The following is a 20,731-nucleotide window of genomic DNA, read 5'->3' as shown; positions in this document are numbered from 1 at the left end:
ATATTTTGTTTTTAATAAAAAAATATATTTTAAAATAAATACATTTAAATATAATTTTTTTTTTATTTTTCAGATTACAGCGTTTATATTGTCCATTGCAATTTACATTTTAGTTATATAATTTATGCAAAAATATCATATCTAATAAGTTATCTTTATAAATATTCTATCTGAATAATTGTAAAATATTATTTTGATATCATTTTTAATAAAATAATTAAACTGTGAAATCTCAAAAACATAAAATTATTTAAAAATAATGACTAATGAGCTAATTGAATTAGACAAGGTGGGTTGTTGAAAACATTTCATATATCCTGGATTCAAAAAATCCAATTGATATTTCATATATCCTGGATTCAAACTGTGCAAAATCTTTTCACTGAAGCACAATTGATATAAAAGACAAAAAAGTTATGAACTTCGGGGCTGCATTAGCATGTGGACAATTTTGTCTTTATAATGTCGTGTGAGAGATTGACCAGAGTTAAAGTCGGAGAAAGAAATTAAAAAAGCTACTTCGAAATTTTTCCTTCCCAAGGATGGCTTCTCAAATGCTGGGACGAATTCTCCGCACCCATCTATCTGCCCGTCAGATCTCCAACTCTTCATGGGCTTTGGATCGTTCCCTTTCTTCTCTCTCTTTCCCTTCTAATTCAATCAGAGCGACTCTTTTGCCCGGCGATGGAATTGGCCCGGAAATTGCTGAATCTGTAAAGCAGGCACGTTTTTTTTCACTTTCTCTGTTTTTTTTTCAAGCATTTTGTCTGTTTGTTAGTTGAATTTAACTCTGGTTGACGTGTTTAGGTCCGTGGAGGATCTTTATTTTTTGTCGGGAGGTTGTCCCCCCTCGCCTGTTAGTAATGGGTTTCGGGGTATCGAGCGATGAGTGGTCCGAGTATATTACAGATGAAACTGATATGATGGTCAGAGGAGCTTGGTGGAACCTCGTGGGGATTTCTTTTGTTGAGCCTTAGGCTATATTTTTGTTGAAAATCGAGAGCCTTGAAGTGCATGGAGCTTTGATCATATGTTCATTATGAAATGCTTAAACTAGTCTCTGTAGGTATAGTGGCGTCTTAGTGACTTATATAGCCTCGCTTTTGAATTGTTTTAGTTTCCATAAATCTCATTTGTTACTTCTGCTCTTCTTTGATTTTTATCAATTTTTCTTTAATTGTCATAAGAGAAGAGAATGGAGATACCACTGGCCTATATCACATGAAGCATCCATGCATTCTTGAACCGTTTTGACATTAAGCCCTTTTTATCGTGTATCAAGCATAGGTGAAGTTAGGAGCACAGTATAATAAGGAAAATGATATTCATTTGAAATCATGTAAAGTGTATTTTGTGGGAATTAATGTTTATTGTTTAGTAAAACAGGCGTTGGTTCCTGGGGACTTTCGTTACCTCAGGGTATTTTAATTTTTGTTACTTGGAGGTAGGATTTTAATTTTGAATATATGAGTTAGATAGTATAAAAATCCTCCAAGGCTGCTAGATCCTTGCCAAGCTTTTATCATATTGCATAACTAATGGATGAGAAACCGGCATACGATAAACAAGAATGAGACCCAGTTTCGATAATCAGATTTTTAGTACCCCTGTTATTCGCTTGACATATTGTCCACAGTTTTGAGTTGAACTCTTCTGGTTTCTCTTTATTATTATTATTATTATTATTGCATGCAGTTCTGATCCTTCTGCGACAAAACATGGATGTATGATACAGGTATTTAGTGAGGCTCAAGTACCTATAGAATGGGAAGAACATTTTGTTGGGAACAAAGTAGACCCCAGGACACAGAGTTTTCTGACATGGGAGAGCCTTGAATCTGTGAGAAGAAATGGTGTGGGATTGAAGGGACCCATGGCAACACCTATAGGGAAAGGCCACAGGTCTCTGAACCTTACCTTGAGAAAGGAGCTTGGTCTTTATGCCAATGTTAGACCTTGCTACAGCCTTCCTGGATACAAAACACGGTACGATGATGTCAATTTGGTGACAATACGTGAAAACACTGAAGGTGAATACAGTGGCCTTGAGCATCAGGTTAGCACTGCTTCCACTATTTGAAGCTTTGTTCTCCTTCTTAATGGATTGATAATCCGTTACTTTTTTCAATCAGAGAAGGGAATAATTCCATGTCTGTTCTAATATCAGGTGGTGAAAGGTGTGGTTGAAAGCCTTAAGGTCATTACACGTCAAGCAAGTGTGAGAGTAGCAGAATATGCATTTCACTATGCCAAGTCACATGGTCGTCAAAGGGTTTCAGTCATACACAAGGCCAACATAATGAGGCTTTCTGATGGTCTTTTCCTCAAGGTACGCAGTCATTCAAGCCCCTAATTCTGGCTTATATAGAGTATTCTTGGTTATAATTTTAACATTATTGCAAATGTAACATCTCTTTGTAATCTGCAGTGCTGCCGTGAGGTTGCTGAAAAATATCCTGAGATCGCTTATGAGGAAGTGATTATTGACAACTGTTGTATGATGGTATGTTATGAGATGGATTTTCTCTTATGTTTGTGATGATTTATATGGTGCCTTTTGAGGCTATTTATTCATCTTAAGCTGGGAGCTAAGGATTTGAAGTCCATTTTTTTGGGCGTTTGTCCTCTGGATTGCTTATTGCAGTACTCGGAAAACATTAAATGAGTCAAAAGACATAAAGCCAAATTCAGTGTCAGGTTTCTCATTTCTTACATATGGTGGCTTTTGCTGCTAACAGCTTGTAAAGAATCCGACACTTTTTGATGTGCTGGTGATGCCTAATCTCTATGGTGACATTATTAGTGACTTGTCCGCTGGTTTGATTGGAGGACTGGGATTAACACCAAGGTATCGATACTTCAGTTCCATTATCCTCTGTAGACGTAACTTAAATTCAGTTCTGTGACTAACACACAACTGAATCTTTATCTAGCATGAATATTGGTGAAGGTGGGATTGCTCTAGCCGAGGCTGTACATGGTTCTGCACCTGATATTGCAGGAAAGGTTAGCCTCTGCATCTCCCTCTCTCTCTCTATATATATATATCATACACAGAGATAAACAGATTTTGAACACTTGGCGATTGTTGTGTAGAATCTTGCAAACCCAACAGCTTTGCTGTTGAGTGGGGTCGAGATGCTCCGACACTTGAATCTCAATGACAAGGCAGAGTGGATCCACAAAGCAATACTTAAAACAATTGCAGAGGGGAAGTACAGAACAGGTGATCTTGGAGGCACTGCATCCACCACTGATTTTACCAAAGCAATTTGCGATAATCTCTGAGAATCCACTGCATGCACCACCGATAGTACCAAAGCAGTTTGTGAGAATCTTTGAGAGTCCAAGACTCTGGTTAGGCCGGTTGGTTTCACTCTACCACAATATTTGAATAAGGCAGCCCTCTTATTGGCTTTTGCTTGGCATGTTACTAACATGGCTGACCTGAGAAACAGTTTCTGCTCACTTTATCACCCAGAGTTACCCAGTGAACTGATTTTGGCAATAAGTTGCTTAATCATGTAACATAGAACATCACCATTCTTTTTCAAATTCAAATGCTTTCTTCTTGTCCACTTGTTGTTCATTTGGAGCCTGAAAATGCAAGCCAAACCTACATGGTTATTTAGGTATATCTTACATCACTTATGTGACACCATATTAAACCACTCGTATACATGAATATGAACTTATAAAATTAAAGTATAAAAGGGTGATATTATAATGGTATGTGGACATTAATTTGCTTAAAAAGCAAATTAGAGATGAGACTTGGGTGCGGCTCAATGATCTGTATATGAGTCTTTTAGTTGGAGATCTCATGTTTAAAAATCTCCAATTACTGTTTGAAGTGGGTGGGTACTGGGTATGAAGAACCAATACAAAAAAGTCTCGACACGGTCCTAACACTACTCACCGGTGCACCTACCTTTCGAAAGAGGCGCGCGCCGTACCCCTGCTCTTGTGGTAAGTAACGCTCAACCAACCACTACAAGAGCCCGTCGGCTGTCCTATACCCGCAGCGGTGGGAGCTTCGGACCAATGGCGACCGTGGGACTCTACGCCGGTGTTCTCTTCCTCATCATCGCCCTCTACTGCGGACTCGACCCCTTGAAGCACAGCGCCATCTCCCAGTTCCCCGACTTTCAGGCTTACAAGGTGGATTTCCCGCCGTGGTCGGAACTCCCCCCTGTGGGCGACTCTGATAATCTGTTGCAGAAGGCGGAGATCAAGTTTCTTAATCAAATCCAGGGACCCGAGAGCATTGCGTTCGATCCACAAGGACGTGGACCCTATACCGGTGTCGCTGATGGCAGGATTCTCTTTTGGAACGGCGATGCTTGGGAGGAATTTGCGTTTACTTCGCCTAACAGGTGATTGATTTCGTTTGTTTCATTTTCGGTGTTTTTTTTGTCTAGGGTATGGGTTTGTGTAGTGTATGGTGCGGAGTCGTTACCTCTCTGTTGGTGTCATTCGGTCTTCATTCTTATTTATTTCATTCTATGTTTCTTTTCTTTTTTTTCATCTTCTTAACATGACCTGTATCTACCGTGCTCGATATCGTGGACTCGCTCTTGTCATCTGATCAACAGAGTTACACTAAATTTTTTGTTTTTGCCATTTCTACTAGTCTGGTTTTGGTACTGCATTTTTAGAGAAGAAAAATATAGTCTGGTTTCGTGCTTCGATTTAGTCTTGTCATTTTAATGACGTCTATGCTTTTGTTTGTTCATTAAAAAATGTCTTTTTGTTGTACATTTTACTCTATGTCTTCGTTACATTGATCAGAGGACAAAGGAATCTTCATTTTAAAGAAAGAAAATAGTGGCGTCCATTTATGTATAGTGCTGTGTAAATAGTGGCGCTAGTGCGATTTGAAACACATTAGCTTGGAATTAGTCTTTTTTTAAAAGAAACTGCAAATTTAATATGTGCATATGTAACATAGCATGCTCTGAATCGCTATTGTTTTTTAGTGACATAGTGGAAGTTCCATATAATCATGGGAAGATTAAGAGCAATTTTCATGGATAACTGCTTCAGCGTTTTGTGAGTATCGTCTGGGGAAATAATTCTGCTCCTTGGTGGTATGACTGACATGGTTTTGACTATTCGTGGGTTGCTGGTCTTCCCCTTCGGAGTCCTAAGCTATTGCAATCCTGCTATCTTTGTCTTCCTTCATGGGTAGCTTCTAACTTGAGAGCTAACTTGATATCTGTCCAGTGTGACAGCCCACAATTGCAGTAGTAGGAGTTTAAATTTTTTTTTATATATCAAGAATACCTTTCTTTCAAAATATAAAGGACAACTTGAAATCTCAAAAGAAAAGGACAAAAAAAAACTCCTGCATCTTCCTCTAATTTTTTGCTGAATTAAATTCTTTGCAGACATCTTCCAATTGCTAATATTTTCTATGATATTATTCTCAGGAAAATTCATCTTTTAAGTGTTACCTCTTTGCTTCTTTCTCCTAACATATTTATATACTGAAGCTGAAAAATCCTTGATATCCTGTTTCATATTTCTGTCCTAGTCATGCTCCTACTTTGATTGGTTTTGATCTGCACTGAATGAATGTCTGGACTGATTAGGTCAGAGATCTGTGATCCAAAGCCATCCCCTTTGAGCTATTTGAAGAATGAGCATATCTGTGGTCGCCCGCTGGGACTTCGTTTTGACAAGAAAACAGGAGACTTGTATATTGCTGATGCATATTTTGGGTTGATGAAAGTAGGGCCAGAAGGTGGGTTGGCAACATCACTGACAACTGTAGCAGATGGGGTCCCACTAAGGTTCACAAATGATCTGGACTTTGATGATGAAGGGAATATCTATTTTACTGATAGCAGTACAATCTACCAGAGGAGGTGAGTTTTCTTTCAATAATTTATTTCGTTGCTAAAATTGTGAATTCTACTATTCAGAAAAACAAAAACAAAGTTATGTACTTCTACTGTAGTTTGAGCAGGTACCCCAGAAGGTTAGTTTAACTACAGAAAAAATATGAGGTTCATAGATGCCATCGTAAAGCAAGACTTTCATGTTTTCATTGCTTGGTCTTCTAGTCTCACAGTGAATGTGTTACTATAATAGGGATGTATTTATATGTTCCTGTTGTCATAAGAGTTGTTATGTTGTGTCTATTCTTGTTATTATAGATAACTGTCAACATTGTATTCTTGCAAGGTTGAAAGGAATTTGTTGCATCCTGTTCAAGGTATCACTTGTACCATTAATATATCTTCTGAACCCTATCTATAAATGGTTAATTAAATGGTATTCTGCAAACTTCACACATTAAAACTAAAAAATAAATCTGATAGCTATTTTTGCCCATGACTGGGTTTTTTTTCTTGGACCATGTTCCGTCTTTTATGTCCCTCATGGATGGGTATTACTGAAATGTCTCTGTATGACATGCATGCCATGAGTTCCAAAAGTATTCTACAATTTCAGAAACTTTTTGCGATCTCATTTCTGGAGTATGTGCATATGTATTTATGATAAATAAAAGTATCGACCCAAGAAAAAGAAGAAGATAAAGCTAGACCTCGAAAGAAAGAAGGAAAACCTGTCTTGCTTGACTTCTTGTCTTCATTACATGCTTTACTGATGATCTTAGTGATTCAATATAAAGAAACTTGAATACTGTTAAGTCTAATACATAAAACAAACTTTTGTAACTGTAGAGTCAAAAATACCTGTAAGATGGATATTTAATATCTTGGCAACATTTATTTGTTTCAGAAAATATAGCATATTAATTCAATAATATCATGTAGTTTGCCCTACTGGTCAGAATTTTGTTTCAGTTTGCAGTTCCCAGTAGTTTGAAGGGTACTATGTGCCATATGTGTGCATTTGTAGCTTTTGATTGCTCAACCAATATCTCTGTTGTGAAGATAATGCTTGTCCACACCATTGCTTTGTCTGGAAAAGCGTCAAACTGGAGCTATGTATTCCTAGCATTTGGTTTTAGCCATTTTATTTTGAGCTTCATCTGACACTGTTTATGGTCACAGGAACTTCATGCAATTGGTTTTCTCTGCAGAGGATTCTGGAAGGCTACTGAAGTACAATCTTGTTACAAAAGAGACCACCGTTCTTAAACGTAACCTTCAGTTTCCTAATGGGGTCTCAATGAGCAAGGACAAATCATTCTTCATCTTTTGTGAAGGTTCCCTTGGCAGGTGAGTATCTTTTCATTCGCCCCCTATGTTTCATATTATCTCTTAAATAATTATTGTATTTATCATAAGCAAATTCTTGCTGTTATTATTCTAGGGTTAAAAAAAAAAAGTTGAAAGCAGATAAAAGCTTAGTCTCACATAGGAGTAGTTGTTTTGCTGTTCATTGGATTGTTTAGGTTGCTCTCCCCTTGTATTTGTGTAAATGTGATTAAATTTCTGTGTGAACTTCAACTACAATGACCTAAGAGTTTCAGTTAGTTATGAAACTTTAATTTCAAAACATCCCTTTTTCATTATTTTTCAGTATAGGTATGGTGGCACTCGGGAGCTATTGTTTAAACATTTTTGTTAATAAACAATCCGGCCTTATTCCTGCTCTTCTACCTTGATTGAGAGAAACAACTACAATCACATAAAATAATTTTAATCAAATGTCAGAATTTTTTGACGATTTATTTTCTGGCTGGATCACAGGCTAACTAGATATTGGTTAAAAGGAGAGAAGGCTGGGATCTCAGAGACATTTGCCATCCTACCTGGGTTCCCAGACAACGTTAGAACTAATGAAAAGGGTGAGTTCTGGGTAGCAATTCATTGTCGGCGCAGCATATACACTTACATTTGTGGTTTGTATCCAAAAATAAGGAAGTTTCTGCTCAAGCTTCCCATATCAGCCAAGCTGCAATATCTTCTCAACATAGGAGGCCGGACCCATGCAATAGTCCTGAAGTATAGCCCAGATGGAGAAATATTACAAGTTTTAGAGGACAAGCAGGGGAAGGTGGTCAGAGCTGTTAGTGAAGTGGAGGAAAAAGATGGGAAATTGTGGATTGGATCCGTTTTGATGCCCTTCATTGCTGTTTACTGATTGACATCCGGTAATCTTGTGTAGTATGAGATCCCATTGGAGGAAAATGAATAGGTTTTTGGCAGGAAGTGGTTGAATCTTGTTTTATCAAATACCTTAATAAACTGAATACGTTTTCTTTCTGATGTTTAGTTGTAGTATTTGCTGATGCAAGAAACATGAACAGCTACATGTAACTCATGTTTGGTGCAAGAGCTGATTTTCTGTCTAGTTGAAACTAGAGATTTTGATGGGAGTAGGGACTGATGTATGAACAGTTTGTTGAGCATTTCTTACTATGAGCATTAATCTTCAATCCATTAAATTTGGAATAAAATGTAGAAAATCTCAAATATATCTAAAACTATGAGAAGCTTATTTGCCAGGGATTCTTAGCTCCGTAACATTCCACGTTCCACCAACGCGCTGGAAATTCAAATTCCAATAAGATTTTTTCTTTCTGTTTTTTGTTTTTGAAGTCAATGCGAGAAATTTAATTGAAAAATGACAGCAAGGCAAAAGTTTCAAAATAAAACCACAAAATTGGAGCAGTCTTAACATAAATTACAAAAACTGCTAAAGTTTGAGTTGGGTATGTATCAAAATGTTTAGCTGATATTAGAAAACTTGTAATTTTCATTCCCGGTAAAAACCAAAAACAGGTGGCCACACTGGCATTAGGTAGACGACGAAATAGATACTACCCAGAGAGATTACTGTTACTCTTTAATGGCCAACCAGTGGCGTTGTTGAAAGATTCTGGGTGCCGCCATTCCGGCAATAAATTTCCTCGTCCATGCCCTCTAGCTGGCTAGCAATCTCTGAATGAATGACTCGACTGTTCGACCTGTCTGTTTCTTTCTACTCGTAAAGGATGAAAGGAGGCAGGTCTTGTGAGACGAAGCTTGATCTTGATCGTGCCCTGCCGTTTAGTACTTTTTATCCCTACGCGCACGCACTCGTGTGTACTTTTATCTCTACGCGCACGCACTCAGCAGTGGATCGATTCTCCAGATTTCCGAATCTCTCAAAAGGTTTCTAGTTTAATTTTTTTCTCCTTGGGTAAGTGGTAGAAGCTGTCTTTTTTATAATTTCCTGCTCCTCGGTATTGGTCCCGCCTTTCTGGTTTGATGCAGATGCTTCCACGTTTCGTTTCTTTTGCCAGGTACGAATGAGATCGACTCCCCCTCTCATCGTTTTCATCATTGTTTTGGATATTTGCATACCGGTTAGAAGAAACTTTCAAGCACTTGGGTGGATATAATTCATAAGAGTTAGCATGCAGGAGCTGGATGTTTAATATGTGTGAAGAGAAGAGGAGAAGTTCTTGCTGTCGATTGTCTGAGTACTAATACGGGGCCTCGACAATATCGCATACTTCAAGCAAGAGGATTGGGCTGGTTTTTGTCAACAGAGAAGATCGATGTATCGATATATAGGAATTTCAAAGGGCATCATAGTATTCATCTAAAGGGAGTTTTAGGACTGATTGTTGCTACTCTGAGCTGGAAAGGGGAGGACTTTCTTCTGGAGCTTCTTCAAAATATTTATTCACCATGCTCTCTCATTTCAGTACCTGAATCAATATGCTATTAGCGACTGTAGAAGCTGAAAATTTAGATGACAAGTTTTATATTATTATAACTATAGTTATAAATCCTATAAACTGGGAATTGTCACGTCCTCAGAATCAAAATATTGTGATTGCAGAGAGGGCTAACCATCTCTTCGGCGGCTACCTTCTCATGTGTTTGGAGTGGTAAGTTTACCTGATTGCATCTTCTACAAAACAACTTTCATGTTTTAAAATTTAATTTTCTAGCACATGAAATGATTGGTTTAATGCTGAATCTTTGAGTGACCTTAGGTGGTCATGTTTAAAACTATACGAACTTTTTTTTTTTGGCCAAAAGTTTGATCTGACCATGTCTATTGATTTTGGGAATGAAATTGAAAGGGGGAAGATACCGTCCTTTAAGCTCTCCTACAGGAGAGTCCTGTTTGCTATTGCATAGCTATAGTTTTCTTACATGTATTTGGACAAATTTTATTTTTCTCAAATAAGAGTTTGTGGTCTCAAATCAGTCTTCTAATTCTAAGAGATGATTTCCACTTGAATTACAGAGAATCAGTGGTGGCTGGTTCTCCTGTAGATGCAAAAATGGAGAACTACAAAAATAAAGAATTGCGAGACAGATTAGACAAGGCCCTCTCATCACCCAATCTAATGGATGAGAACTCTATTTGGGAGCTTGTTAGGGATCAGCTTTGCCGATCATCTGCTCGTGGGACTGAAGGTCGGTTGAACATTTAGACTCCACCCAGCTGTACTTTCTCGTCTTTACAATTCATTCATCTGTATTTTTTTCCTTGCATATTCTTAATTAAAATGTGGGTGATATATACAACATTTTGACACTATTTTTTATACAAGATATTATTGAAGATGTGGTAAAAAGACGCACTGTTGAAGTGTCAAATTTTCTTCAAATGTTGAGAAGTGCTTCAGGAAACAGTAAGGACTCCTCAAGGTCTCACAAAACATCAGAAAACGATTGGAAGGTGCTTTGTTCTGAAAATTTATTTCTTATATTTCAAGTTAGTTTTTCCATGAGATAGTCACAAGGTTATAATTTTTTTACTTTGCTCCAGTTAAAACAAGACAACGATCAACTCCGTGTAATGTACCGAGAGGGTCCTCAGGGCACACCCTTCCATACACTATTGGCTGAAGGCTATGTGGATGGACCAATTGATGTTTGTAAGTTATGAAATAATATATATCCAATTTTATACAGAAAGCCTAAGATTTTGTTATTTATGTATTGATGTTTTTTTTTTGGGGGGGGATTCAGTCAAAACCTTACGATATTACTGGAAGTGATTCTTATTAGTTAACTTCGAATCTTTCAGGTTTATGTGTTTCATGGGAATCCACACTATACAAGAAATGGTGAAGCATTTCTCTCTTTCTTTTATTTTCTTTATTTTTATAATTTTTTTATTTATGAGAACCGGATTTTTAGGAAAGAGTATGGAAATGGCTATCCTTCTTACTTTTTTATTTTCTTACTATTCCGTTTTTTTCTGATTTTACCTTAAAGACATTGAACTGTCATTACATTTTAAATGGCTTATAACTTGATGATTTCGTATTTACCATAGATATAGAAACTGCTGAACTCGTATTGACAGACTGTGTTGAACCTCTGCACTCTGTTCCTATTTTCAAGGGCAGCTAAGTGATGATTTGTGCAGTGTGGTCCATCATCTGATGGGTACTTCTTCCTCTTTCCTATGACAATCCTAATTCAATTCCTAGTAATTACTCTTACATCTCTCTAGACATAGCCTTGGGGTAGAAAAGAAGATCTTCATCATCCTGACAAGTGCATATTTTATTCCATGAAAGTGAAACGCCATTCAGCCTTTTGAATGAATCTCCCAACTCACCATATACTAGCTACAGCAGAAAATTTTCATCAAGATGGAACCTTCTGCAAGTTTTCAACTATCTTACATGTTGCTGACAATTTCCTTTTCAGGTGGCCACAGTTCACTATTCCACCTTTTAAAATTATTACATCAGCCTCTTTGCAAAAAGTCCGGACTGGTGAAGAGATTTCATTAGTGAGGTTAGGCACACTAAGAAGTAGTCCTTTAAAAGTTCCAAACTTCTTTCATCTTGGGGTGTTGATTTTTATACTGACACTTTGAAAGAAAGGGTGAAGGTCCCCTGGCCAGTTTCAGCTAGAGAGGCTGTCGTGCATTATTTTGAGCTAGAATATTTTGAAGAAGAACTTGTAATCGTTCTTATCAATACGGTAATGATGTCATATAATTTTTCTGGAATATTTTTTATCACCATTAATGAAAGATAAGGATCATTTATCATTTTCTGGTGATTTTTAGTTGATATGTTTTTTGTAATTTTTTTCTAGGTCTCTGATACAGAAGAGATTGATTTCAGAACGCATGGATTCTCTTCTGACAAAATTCCTGAGGCAAATGATACTGTCCGTATAGGTTTGGTTGGTGGATTTGTTCTACAGAAAGTGAATTCAAATAGAAGCTACTTTAGGTGACTTATCCTTCACTGCTCTCATATTGTGTTCGTGTTTGTCAGAATCTGTAATGTATGTGTCTCAAAATTCAAGAGTGTGTATACTGGTGTCAGGATGTCAAAATTTGGAATTTTTTTATGCTATCAGAATCTAGGGTATATTTGTTATATATGTAGCATAATTTTGGATGCATACCTGTGCTTGACTTTTTATATTAATTGTCATCAACACCAGAGTCAGAATGTTGTTGATGCTTGTAGTTTTAGTTTTATTTGGTTGCAGCATTCAGAATCTAAGTGGTTTAGTGGGCAGCAGAATTTAGAATGTATGTCTCTGCATATGTTTATGTTAGTTTTCATCTGTATCAGGTTCAGAACTTAGAACATAGACTATGTCTTAATTTTGTATATGGTCTGGTCCTTGTTCCATTACTTACTATTCCTGATTTTTCATATCATCATTGATTCTGTTATATTTCATAAATACCTATATAATACTTGTAAGTTCTTTTTCATTCTTCCATCACCCATGGCCCTTTGGAGAAGCTATTTTTTTTCAGGCTTCTTGTTGTTGTTAACATATGCAGGACAATAGCAAATATCGACATCAAGATAGATTTCGTTCCTCCAGCACTTATTAACTTCATCTCAAGGCAGCTGATTGGGAGTGGCTTTAAACTTTATCAAAAGGTAGTTCTTTCAGGCCAACGGAAATACCTATCCACTGTGACAAGACTGACAGCATTATCTAATTGTTAATGTAAACTTTGGAAGCTTTTTTTGGTTAATGTCCTATATCGGATCTTCAGGTTGTTGCATCTGTGGCCAGTGGCGATGATAGTTTCAGGAAATTCTTGGAGGAGGAACACATGTATATTCGCATACGGGAAGCATTAAATTTCCCTAATAAAGAACCAAATGTCTCAAAAATCTTGGATAATGAAAACCCTACAAATGGTTTAACTGAAAAACCAGAAGAGTCTCTTGCTGAAGAAATCAAAAATGAAACTGCACAGGTGAATCTAACATCCATGACAGATCACATGTTAATAAGCGAAATTGTAGAAGAGGAGACTCAACCAGCAATCCCTGAAGTCAAGAATCAAAATATAGATAAGGACTGTGAGGCAAGCAAAGAGAGAGGTTTTATTAGTTCTGAAGTGAAATGGGCTCTGGGTGTATTAGACAGAGCTATTGCTTTTTTTCAGGGATATGGAAACACCTACATGGAGCCATCTCATATGGAAAGGGAAGAGGTTGCTTCTATCAATTCTTCTCATAGTGACAAACTTTCTGAGCTTGATTCAAGAGATGAGGCAGAAATGGATGAAGAGGCAAAACCTTCTGATGAAACAGAGGATAGTTTTTCCTTTTCTATTGTCAGGTAATTCTGGTGCCAAAAAAATTTCCTACTGCGAGAAAATTCTTTACTGACTGCTTAAGATTTGGAACTTCGTTATAGTTTTATCTGGGTAAAATAAACATTATTCTGCAGTTCATTGGGCTATAGCCCTTCTATTGGTGGAATCTTTCTACATGTTTTGGTCGCTGTATGACTCCAGAAATGGTTAATAGATTTACATTGGATTGATGGACCTCCTTGCCTAATTTTGTTATTCTTCTGCTCACAGGCTTGCCAAAGTGGACTCTCCCTTGAAGGAAACTGGGAACATGCAAAATGGCTTTCCATTGACAAAGGAAAACCAGAGATTTTCGAACAGTCAAAAAGGCAAGTTGGACTCTTCCCATGATGGGGTGAGCAGTGACATACTGGATTCTGAAGTTGGTGCGGCGACGACGAAGGGTTTGATTGGAATCCGCCAAGAAGTCGAAGTCGAGGCTGACAACAAGGACGAGGGAGAGAAATTCAAGCAAAAGTCTAATAAGCAGAGATACTGCTGCTTCTGGCTGCAACAATATTGAAAATCAGGGTAGAATTCTACACTGGGATGTTAGAACTTCTAAAATACGTGTTTTTTGTCAAACAAGAATTATGTAACATAAAGAGTGTTTACAGAATGAAGAAAAAAAAACACAGTTCAGGTGTCTTACTAGTTTTCTAGAGAAGTAGAATTACTTAAGGCTGCAGAATTTTCGGTTTGATTTCTTCTGTTACAGAAAGCTCCTTGGATGAATTAGTATCTCGGCAACTGCAGTGCTCTGAAACATCGTACTGCTTGGATTTGAGTACATAAGGATTCAAAACTGCGACTTCATATTTACCAAAGATGAAACCCAAAAAAGGCTGAATTGATGTAAGAGAGTCGGTGAGATAGATTGAAGTTTGCAATCAGTTTACATGTCTATAAACTATTTTATGGAAGATTAAAAACTGCGACTCATTTATCAAAAATTAAAACAAAAAGAAACAGAATCTGTATTTGAGAGCCAGTGAGACTGTAGAGGCAATTTGGGGATCTTATCTTTTGCAAGTTTTGTATGATATAACAAGTTTTTCTTTTGTTTTTTTTGTTTTATTTTCTGGATGGAATGACTTCTATAAATGTGAAAAATCTCTGTCTTGACCAAATCTGAAAATCCTCCTGTTATGGTCAGTTGTAGGTTGGATCAATTACATAAGAATAAAAAACATGAATGGTTTTTTTTTTTTTTTCTTTCATGGTAAACAGAGTTGTTGAATGCCAGTGAAGAGGGTAATGAAGCTTTCCGTGGCCAATAGTCATTACGTGAAATCTTGAATTCGTCCACGCCCAGTTGTTGAATGCCAGTGAAGAGGGTAATGAAGCTTTCTGTGGCCAATAGTCGAGACTCAAAATTGCAAAAAAAAAAAAGGAAAGATGGGGTAGTTCTTCTCTGATGTGCTTGGTTAGTTCTTCCTCGGGCCTCAAATGCAAGCCATCTCTCTCATGCATCCAGACAATTAAGCTTGAAATGGAAAGCTCCGACCTAATATGATAATTGGAAGGCTTGAAATCTAAAATGTAAGGTCACGTCGCTAAAACCCATCTCCTCCCTGTAAATTCGACATGAAATGTACCCATCTTCGTCTTCATTTTTGTTATGTTCACGGAGTTGAGATTTAAAAAAAGAAAAGAAAAAGATTAACTTTTAAATAGGATTTTTGGATCCAAGATTGGGAACCAGCGTAATTATAGATAGCCGGGGACGTGTGAGAGAGAGAAAGCCTTAAAATTAAAATTTAAGCTAGTTCAGAGACCGGCGTGAGGCGGCATCGGCATGGCAGACAGCCCCGCAATTGCCGCACTCCATCCATGCATTAAATTGCGAAGTGGATCAGAGGTGGGCTTCGCAATATCCGAGAGACGACGTCTGTATCTCTCTCTCTCTCTCTCTCTCTCTCACAACTCAGGAGCCTCCTCCTTTCTCTTTCCTCTCGACATTTTAACCTAAATAAATAACATATATGAATATACGAAACTGGTCTCTTTCTGTCTTCCTCTTCCGACCTTTCCCCATCTTCCTCCCCCTCTTATTTTCTTTTGTCCATATTCCGGTTCATTTTTGTTCCTCCCCATTTTTGTTCCATCTATTGGCTGATCTTTCACATTTTACCTTCTAAAGTCAGAGGTTGTTGTTTGTTTGATTATTATATGCGGTACGGGGTTTAAAAGATCCGGGGGATTTCCAGGCCTTTGTCTGAGTTTCCGCCTTCTGGTGCTTGTTGATTTGTTCTCGTCTGCTTCTTGTCAAGTTTCCTATTTCGAGATCTTCAATTTGGTAAAAAAAATTTGTTATATTCGTTTTTGTTCCTTTTTGCTTCTTAAATTGTCGATTGAGGGAGAGAAAAGAATCGGAGAACAATTGTTTTCCTTTTTTTGTTCCTTACATTTATTGTTTGAGGTATTTACTTGAAGGTTTCTGCATTGCGCTCTCGTGTATTTTCGTCATTTGAATGCTAGCGACAAGGTTAGGTTTCGATGTCAAGAACGGGGAGAAAGTTTGGATGAATTTTAGAAGGTTAGCTGATGGGAAATACATGCGTTGGACCGAATCTTACGAGGAACGGATTCTTAGAATCGGTTTCCGCTGCGGCATCAGGTCCATATCGTCGGCTCTGGCGCGCCCGCTCGCCGGACCAGATACTCGAACCTAATGGAGAAGCAACAGATAACGCTGCCCCGCCGGATTCCACAAAGTCTCCCGTCAAGCAAGGGGAATCCCTCCCCGTGCAAGACAACGCTCCCGAACCTGTCAAAATTGAAGAACAGAAACCAGTGGAGACCAAACCGGAGGAAGCTGCGAGGGCCAAGAAGCCTCACCATGTTAAAAGAGTTTCAAGCGCCGGGCTGCAAATGGATTCTGTCTTGCTGAGGAAAACAGGAAACTTGAAGGACGTTTACAGCTTGGGCAGGAAGCTCGGGCAAGGGCAGTTCGGGATTACCTATCTTTGCATAGAAAAAGCGACTGGGAAAGAGTTTGCTTGCAAATCTATGGCGAAGAGGAAGTTGACCACAGAGGAAGATGTGGAGGATGTGAGGAGGGAGATTCAGATAATGCACCATTTGGCTGGTCATCCGAATGTTATTTCTATAATAGGGGCTTATGAGGACGCCGTTGCTGTTCATGTGGTGATGGAATTGTGTGCAGGGGGTGAGCTCTTTGATCGGATTATTCAGAGAGGACACTATTCTGAGAGAATGGCCGCTGAGCTTGCTCGGGTTATTGTGGGTGTGGTGGAAGCCTGCCATTCATTGGGAGTCATGCATCGAGACCTTAAGCCTGAAAATTTTCTCTTTGTCAACCAAATGGAGGAAGACCCTCTCCAAACACTCAAAACGATAGACTTTGGCTTGTCGATGTTCTTTAAGCCACGTATATCTTCTAATCCCTTTCTTCTTTTACTGTTTTCACAGCAAATATCGATGTAATATATCAATCATTTTATCTGGACCGATTAACCTCCTTCTGTTCTCAATGCTCCGCTTCCTAAAATTGTGCAAATATGCATTTTCATGGTAGATACCCCGCTCCCTGGAAATGTGTTCATTCCCTAATCTTTCAAAATTCACTTTTTCTTGTGCCACAACTGTCCCGTCTTGGCATAGTTTTTGATTGCTGTTCTTCTAATCGATGTGCTGACCCTAGCGTGAATTGGTTGAAGTTCATAGTAGTTCTTATTCATGATGTAACATTGCCCTTATGTTGAGATAGACATTTACCAGATTGGCAAAGAGCAGATTTTTAAATTTTGTATTTGTTTACAGGACGCAGCTTATTTACCCTGAAAGTACCTGCAAAATAAATGGTTTGCAGGGCGATGGTGCTGGCAGCCATTCCAATGTTTTATTGTTGTTTAAAATGCCAGATATGTTAACCTTAACTGCTGAAGAGGCCTGCTCTTTGTACCCTGAGTTGCACTTCACATTCAAAGTTTCAGATGCATCACCTGATTCAATTGTGAAATTTATTCGGATTGTATTTGTTGGAATTGGTTTTTCTTGTATGTGCTATTTTTTCACTCTCTTATGAACATTTGTGTCATTTATATATTTTTTGCAAAAGGGTTTTTGCTGTAACTTGACTTCATTAGTGGTTAACAAATAAGTGAACTAGCAGTGCAAGTAATGACGATTACAGATTGTTACAGGATTGCTTATATTGGCATGTGCCATGAGACTAGGATGTAAGCCTACATGAAAGAGGCCACCGTTATCCTTCTCTCTTTATGCACAAGATCTGCCCCAGCTCTATTTACTTGTATTTTATTTTTTTCTTATAGAAGTTATTCTGGAAGTAAGCTAAATTGCTGCAGTCTTGGATTCTCTGTGTCATTAATTTTTGCTGATTCATTTTTCAATCCTTGACATTAGACTTTCTCTAAGTAACTTTAAAGTCTTGTCCAAGAAATTTTCAGAGCCCTTAATAACTCAATGGTGAAATGCGAATAAACAAAAAAAAATCTACTTTTGCCATATGGGAAATTCATTTTGTGTGATGTTGTTTAATGTATTTACATATGAACAAATTTCATCCGACCATTCTCTTAATTCTTTTAAAAGTAAAGAAGAAAAATATAACTCGTTCATTTTTTATTTGGTTTATAAGTGAATAGATTACTGTGAAAGTCTGGCCTTTAAGCACCATTAAAACGAGAATAAGGTTCAGTGAAGTTCACTAAAGGGGAGATGGCAAAGTTTTATCAGAAGTTGATACTGGGCATATCGTGATCTATTTAGTTCCTTAATTTTTTGTTGTGTTCTGATTGTTCTCATTTTTTCCAGGGGAAATATTCACTGATGTAGTTGGAAGTCCATATTATGTTGCACCAGAAGTGCTTAAAAAGTGTTACGGTCCTGAAGCTGATATCTGGAGTGCTGGTGTTATTATCTATATTCTTTTAAGTGGGTTTCCTCCATTTTGGGCAGGTAAGAGATGCCTTATTCCTCATTTGATTTCTTCTCACATTCTCTTACTAACTAACAATCATGACTTTGTTGGTATTTGATGATCCAGAAACCGAACAAGGAATATTTGAACAAGTATTAAGTGGAGAGCTTGACTTTTCGCAAGATCCATGGCCCAGTATTTCAGAGAGTGCAAAAGATTTAGTCAGAAGAATGCTCGTTAGAGACACTGGAAAGCGGCTGACTGCACATGAAGTTCTCTGTAAGTTTTCTTTGTTATGGTGTAGTGTGTTTCTGAATTTTCAGTTTCATATTGTGATCATTAGGGGTGGCATCGAGCTGAAATTATCTAGCCGGCTCAGTTCAAAGCCACCCCTAGTGATCATGATTTATGTATTTAACTTTTTGGGTAAATATTTTTCATTGTGAGACTTTTGAACAAATACTTAAAGCTAAACATTGAAGAAAAATTGCATTTCAAGGTATTTCGTTAATAAAAATCTATCATTATTTAAAAAAAAATTAATACCAAAGTTAATAACTGTCTTCAGCATTATGTAACATCAATAAGTAGCAGGAGAAATAGCCAAAGTATTTCAACCTGATGAGTAGGTCTATAAAGGGCTTACAGTTTAGGTCCTATAAACACTTCAAGAGGACTAAATGAGTTATGTGATGAATTTGGTCTTTAACTAAACTTAACTTGGTTCAGATTTCGTAAAAAAGAGTTGGTGAAATATTTCTAATTCTTCAGCTTGTTTGTAAAACTCAAATGGGCTTTTTCATTCTTGCAGGTCATCCATGGGTCCAGGTTAACGGTGTAGCTCCTGATAAACCTCTTGACTGTGCAGTTCTTAGTCGTTTGAAGCTTTTTTCTGCTATGAACAAGCTCAAGAAAATGGCTCTAAGAGTAAGTTGTTTAGCTATTATGGAGCATCATGAGCTTGTTAAAACTTTGAAAGATCTATACCCAGCATCATCAGAACAATAAATATACCTTTGGAGACCTTAAGATTGTTCTGTGTCAAATCGAAGTTTACATAACATAGATAATGATCATAATATTTGTGAAGGGCATTAAAACTTGTCTCAACTAAATGAGATGATAATTGGTATGAAAACTTGTCTCAACTAAATGTGATCATAATATCTTTTGTAGGTCATCGTTGAGAGCATGTCTGAAGAAGAAATTGCAGGGCTAAAAGAAATGTTCAAGATGATTGATACTGATAATAGTGGTCAAATTACAGTCGAAGAACTCAGGGCTGGTTTGAAAAGAGTGGGGGCAAACCTCACGGAGTCTGAAATTTACGCACTAATGGAAGCAGTAAGTACTAGTCTAGTTTTACTCTTTCCTTAATTCTTACACTAGCAGTTTAAGAAAAGACGTTGTCATACTATTTTTATTTTACATTCTTTGAAGGACTTCTGGTATTTGATTTTTTGACAATTCAATTGAAGGATGACAATAAACTTTAGTTGGATTAGTACTTTTACTTTTCAAAAATTTCAGATGGATGACCGTAGTTTGAAATCAGGGATTGAGGACTGGCAGATTTGTGGCTGTGCTCGTTGCATATTTAATTCTAACTGTTTCAGTGCAAAAGATCATGTATGCCTTGACAGTATTGAATAATGAAAAAGTATGGATTCTAAACCTCATTTAGCGTGGAATGAATTGCAGGCTGATATTGACAATAGTGGGACCATAGATTATGGGGAGTTCATCGCCGCAACCATTCATTTAAACAAGCTTGACAGGGAGGACCATTTATTTGCAGCCTTTTCATATTTTGATAAAGATGGAAGCGGGTACATCACCCAGGACGAGCTCCAACAAGTTTGTGAAGAGTTTGGTGTAGAAGACATCCAGCTCGAAGACATGATTCGAGAAGTTGATCAGGACAATGTTAGTACTCATATCGTGTTGTTGTTGTTCTCACCTCAAAATGGTGTTTCCTCTTTTACATGGTTCAGATGGTTTCTGTTTTTTTTTACAGGACGGGCGGATAGATTACAATGAGTTTGTGGAGATGATGATGAAAGGGAATGCCAGATTTGTCAAGAGGGGTGGACAGCAGAATGATTTCGGAATCGGTTTTAGGGAAGCATTGAAGCTTGGTTAAAACAATGATTGTTAACTTTTTCTTTCATTTGTTACAGAAATATCTTTTAGATGTTTAATTTCACACGAGTTTGTAAAGATGGCTGGCGCTTATAGAAAAAGCCAAAATACAGGCCAATTTTAGATTTGGGTAAAATGGATGAGACGGTTTTTAGAATCTCCCCATTGCTGGCGTCC

The 20,731-nt window shown here is 37.5% G+C and overlaps 4 protein-coding genes across 9 annotated transcripts; all 4 read left to right on the top strand.

The window, feature by feature from the left end:
- Positions 1-506: 506 nt before the first annotated feature.
- On the top strand, positions 507-3,590 carry LOC137934288 (isocitrate dehydrogenase [NAD] catalytic subunit 5, mitochondrial-like). Its single transcript, XM_068778571.1, has 7 exons — positions 507-722; positions 1,736-2,056; positions 2,168-2,329; positions 2,429-2,503; positions 2,739-2,848; positions 2,934-3,006; positions 3,097-3,590. The coding sequence occupies exons 1-7, from the start codon at positions 543-545 to the stop codon at positions 3,286-3,288; spliced, it is 1,113 nt and encodes a 370-aa protein (XP_068634672.1). The 5' UTR covers positions 507-542; the 3' UTR covers positions 3,289-3,590.
- A 342-nt stretch (positions 3,591-3,932) lies between these two features.
- Positions 3,933-8,179, top strand: LOC137935024 (protein STRICTOSIDINE SYNTHASE-LIKE 3-like). The gene is made up of 4 exons (XM_068779648.1): positions 3,933-4,376; positions 5,595-5,870; positions 7,026-7,193; positions 7,668-8,179. Exons 1-4 carry the CDS (start codon positions 4,045-4,047, stop codon positions 8,059-8,061), a joined length of 1,170 nt encoding a protein of 389 aa, XP_068635749.1. The 5' UTR covers positions 3,933-4,044; the 3' UTR covers positions 8,062-8,179.
- Positions 8,180-8,830: 651 nt separating this feature from the next.
- Positions 8,831-14,230, top strand: LOC137934407 (uncharacterized). Of its 4 annotated transcripts, XM_068778713.1 has the most exons (13): positions 8,831-9,102; positions 9,206-9,799; positions 10,165-10,337; positions 10,475-10,602; positions 10,693-10,801; positions 10,954-10,993; positions 11,586-11,675; positions 11,765-11,864; positions 11,982-12,121; positions 12,691-12,793; positions 12,913-13,230; positions 13,312-13,487; positions 13,735-14,230. In XM_068778713.1, exons 3-13 carry the CDS (start codon positions 10,202-10,204, stop codon positions 14,024-14,026), a joined length of 1,632 nt encoding a protein of 543 aa, XP_068634814.1. In that variant the 5' UTR covers positions 8,831-9,102; positions 9,206-9,799; positions 10,165-10,201; the 3' UTR covers positions 14,027-14,230. The 4 variants fall into 4 exon arrangements, with proteins under 4 accessions (XP_068634814.1, XP_068634813.1, XP_068634811.1 ...); XM_068778712.1 differs by having other exon boundaries at positions 10,487-10,602; positions 12,913-13,487; XM_068778710.1 differs by having other exon boundaries at positions 12,913-13,487.
- A 777-nt stretch (positions 14,231-15,007) lies between these two features.
- On the top strand, positions 15,008-20,695 carry LOC137934630 (calcium-dependent protein kinase 17-like). 3 transcript variants are annotated; one of them, XM_068779080.1, is made up of 8 exons: positions 15,008-15,364; positions 15,940-16,897; positions 18,307-18,450; positions 18,539-18,691; positions 19,224-19,339; positions 19,589-19,756; positions 20,114-20,338; positions 20,430-20,695. In XM_068779080.1, the coding sequence occupies exons 2-8, from the start codon at positions 16,051-16,053 to the stop codon at positions 20,553-20,555; spliced, it is 1,779 nt and encodes a 592-aa protein (XP_068635181.1). In that variant the 5' UTR covers positions 15,008-15,364; positions 15,940-16,050; the 3' UTR covers positions 20,556-20,695. The 3 variants fall into 3 exon arrangements, with proteins under 3 accessions (XP_068635181.1, XP_068635180.1, XP_068635179.1); XM_068779079.1 differs by having other exon boundaries at positions 15,008-15,802; XM_068779078.1 differs by having other exon boundaries at positions 15,008-16,897.
- Positions 20,696-20,731: the final 36 nt, after the last annotated feature.

Source organism: Aristolochia californica, unplaced genomic scaffold (assembly GCF_029961685.1).
Source record: "Aristolochia californica isolate CCGP_79_NKW_82.1479 unplaced genomic scaffold, dmAriCali1.0.hap1 SCAF_6, whole genome shotgun sequence".
NCBI lineage: Eukaryota > Viridiplantae > Streptophyta > Magnoliopsida > Piperales > Aristolochiaceae > Aristolochia > Aristolochia californica.
The sequence above is the reverse complement of the archived record's forward strand: the minus strand, read 5'-3'. Positions and strand labels throughout refer to the sequence as shown.

Coding starts and splice junctions, on each gene's coding strand:
- LOC137934288 (XM_068778571.1), top strand. CDS start 543: ATGGCTTCTCAAATGCTGGGACGAATTCTCCGCACCCATCTATCTGCC. Junction 2,849..2,933: donor GGACTGGGATTAACACCAAG/GTATCGATACTT, acceptor ATCTTTATCTAG/CATGAATATTGGTGAAGGTG. Junction 3,007..3,096: donor CACCTGATATTGCAGGAAAG/GTTAGCCTCTGC, acceptor ATTGTTGTGTAG/AATCTTGCAAACCCAACAGC.
- LOC137935024 (XM_068779648.1), top strand. CDS start 4,045: ATGGCGACCGTGGGACTCTACGCCGGTGTTCTCTTCCTCATCATCGCC. Junction 4,377..5,594: donor GCGTTTACTTCGCCTAACAG/GTGATTGATTTC, acceptor TGGACTGATTAG/GTCAGAGATCTGTGATCCAA. Junction 5,871..7,025: donor AGTACAATCTACCAGAGGAG/GTGAGTTTTCTT, acceptor TTATGGTCACAG/GAACTTCATGCAATTGGTTT.
- LOC137934407 (XM_068778710.1), top strand. CDS start 10,202: ATGGAGAACTACAAAAATAAAGAATTGCGAGACAGATTAGACAAGGCC. Junction 10,802..10,953: donor GGATGGACCAATTGATGTTT/GTAAGTTATGAA, acceptor CGAATCTTTCAG/GTTTATGTGTTTCATGGGAA. Junction 12,794..12,912: donor GCTTTAAACTTTATCAAAAG/GTAGTTCTTTCA, acceptor TCGGATCTTCAG/GTTGTTGCATCTGTGGCCAG.
- LOC137934630 (XM_068779080.1), top strand. CDS start 16,051: ATGGGAAATACATGCGTTGGACCGAATCTTACGAGGAACGGATTCTTA. Junction 19,340..19,588: donor TCAAGAAAATGGCTCTAAGA/GTAAGTTGTTTA, acceptor TATCTTTTGTAG/GTCATCGTTGAGAGCATGTC. Junction 20,339..20,429: donor GAGAAGTTGATCAGGACAAT/GTTAGTACTCAT, acceptor TTTTTTTTACAG/GACGGGCGGATAGATTACAA.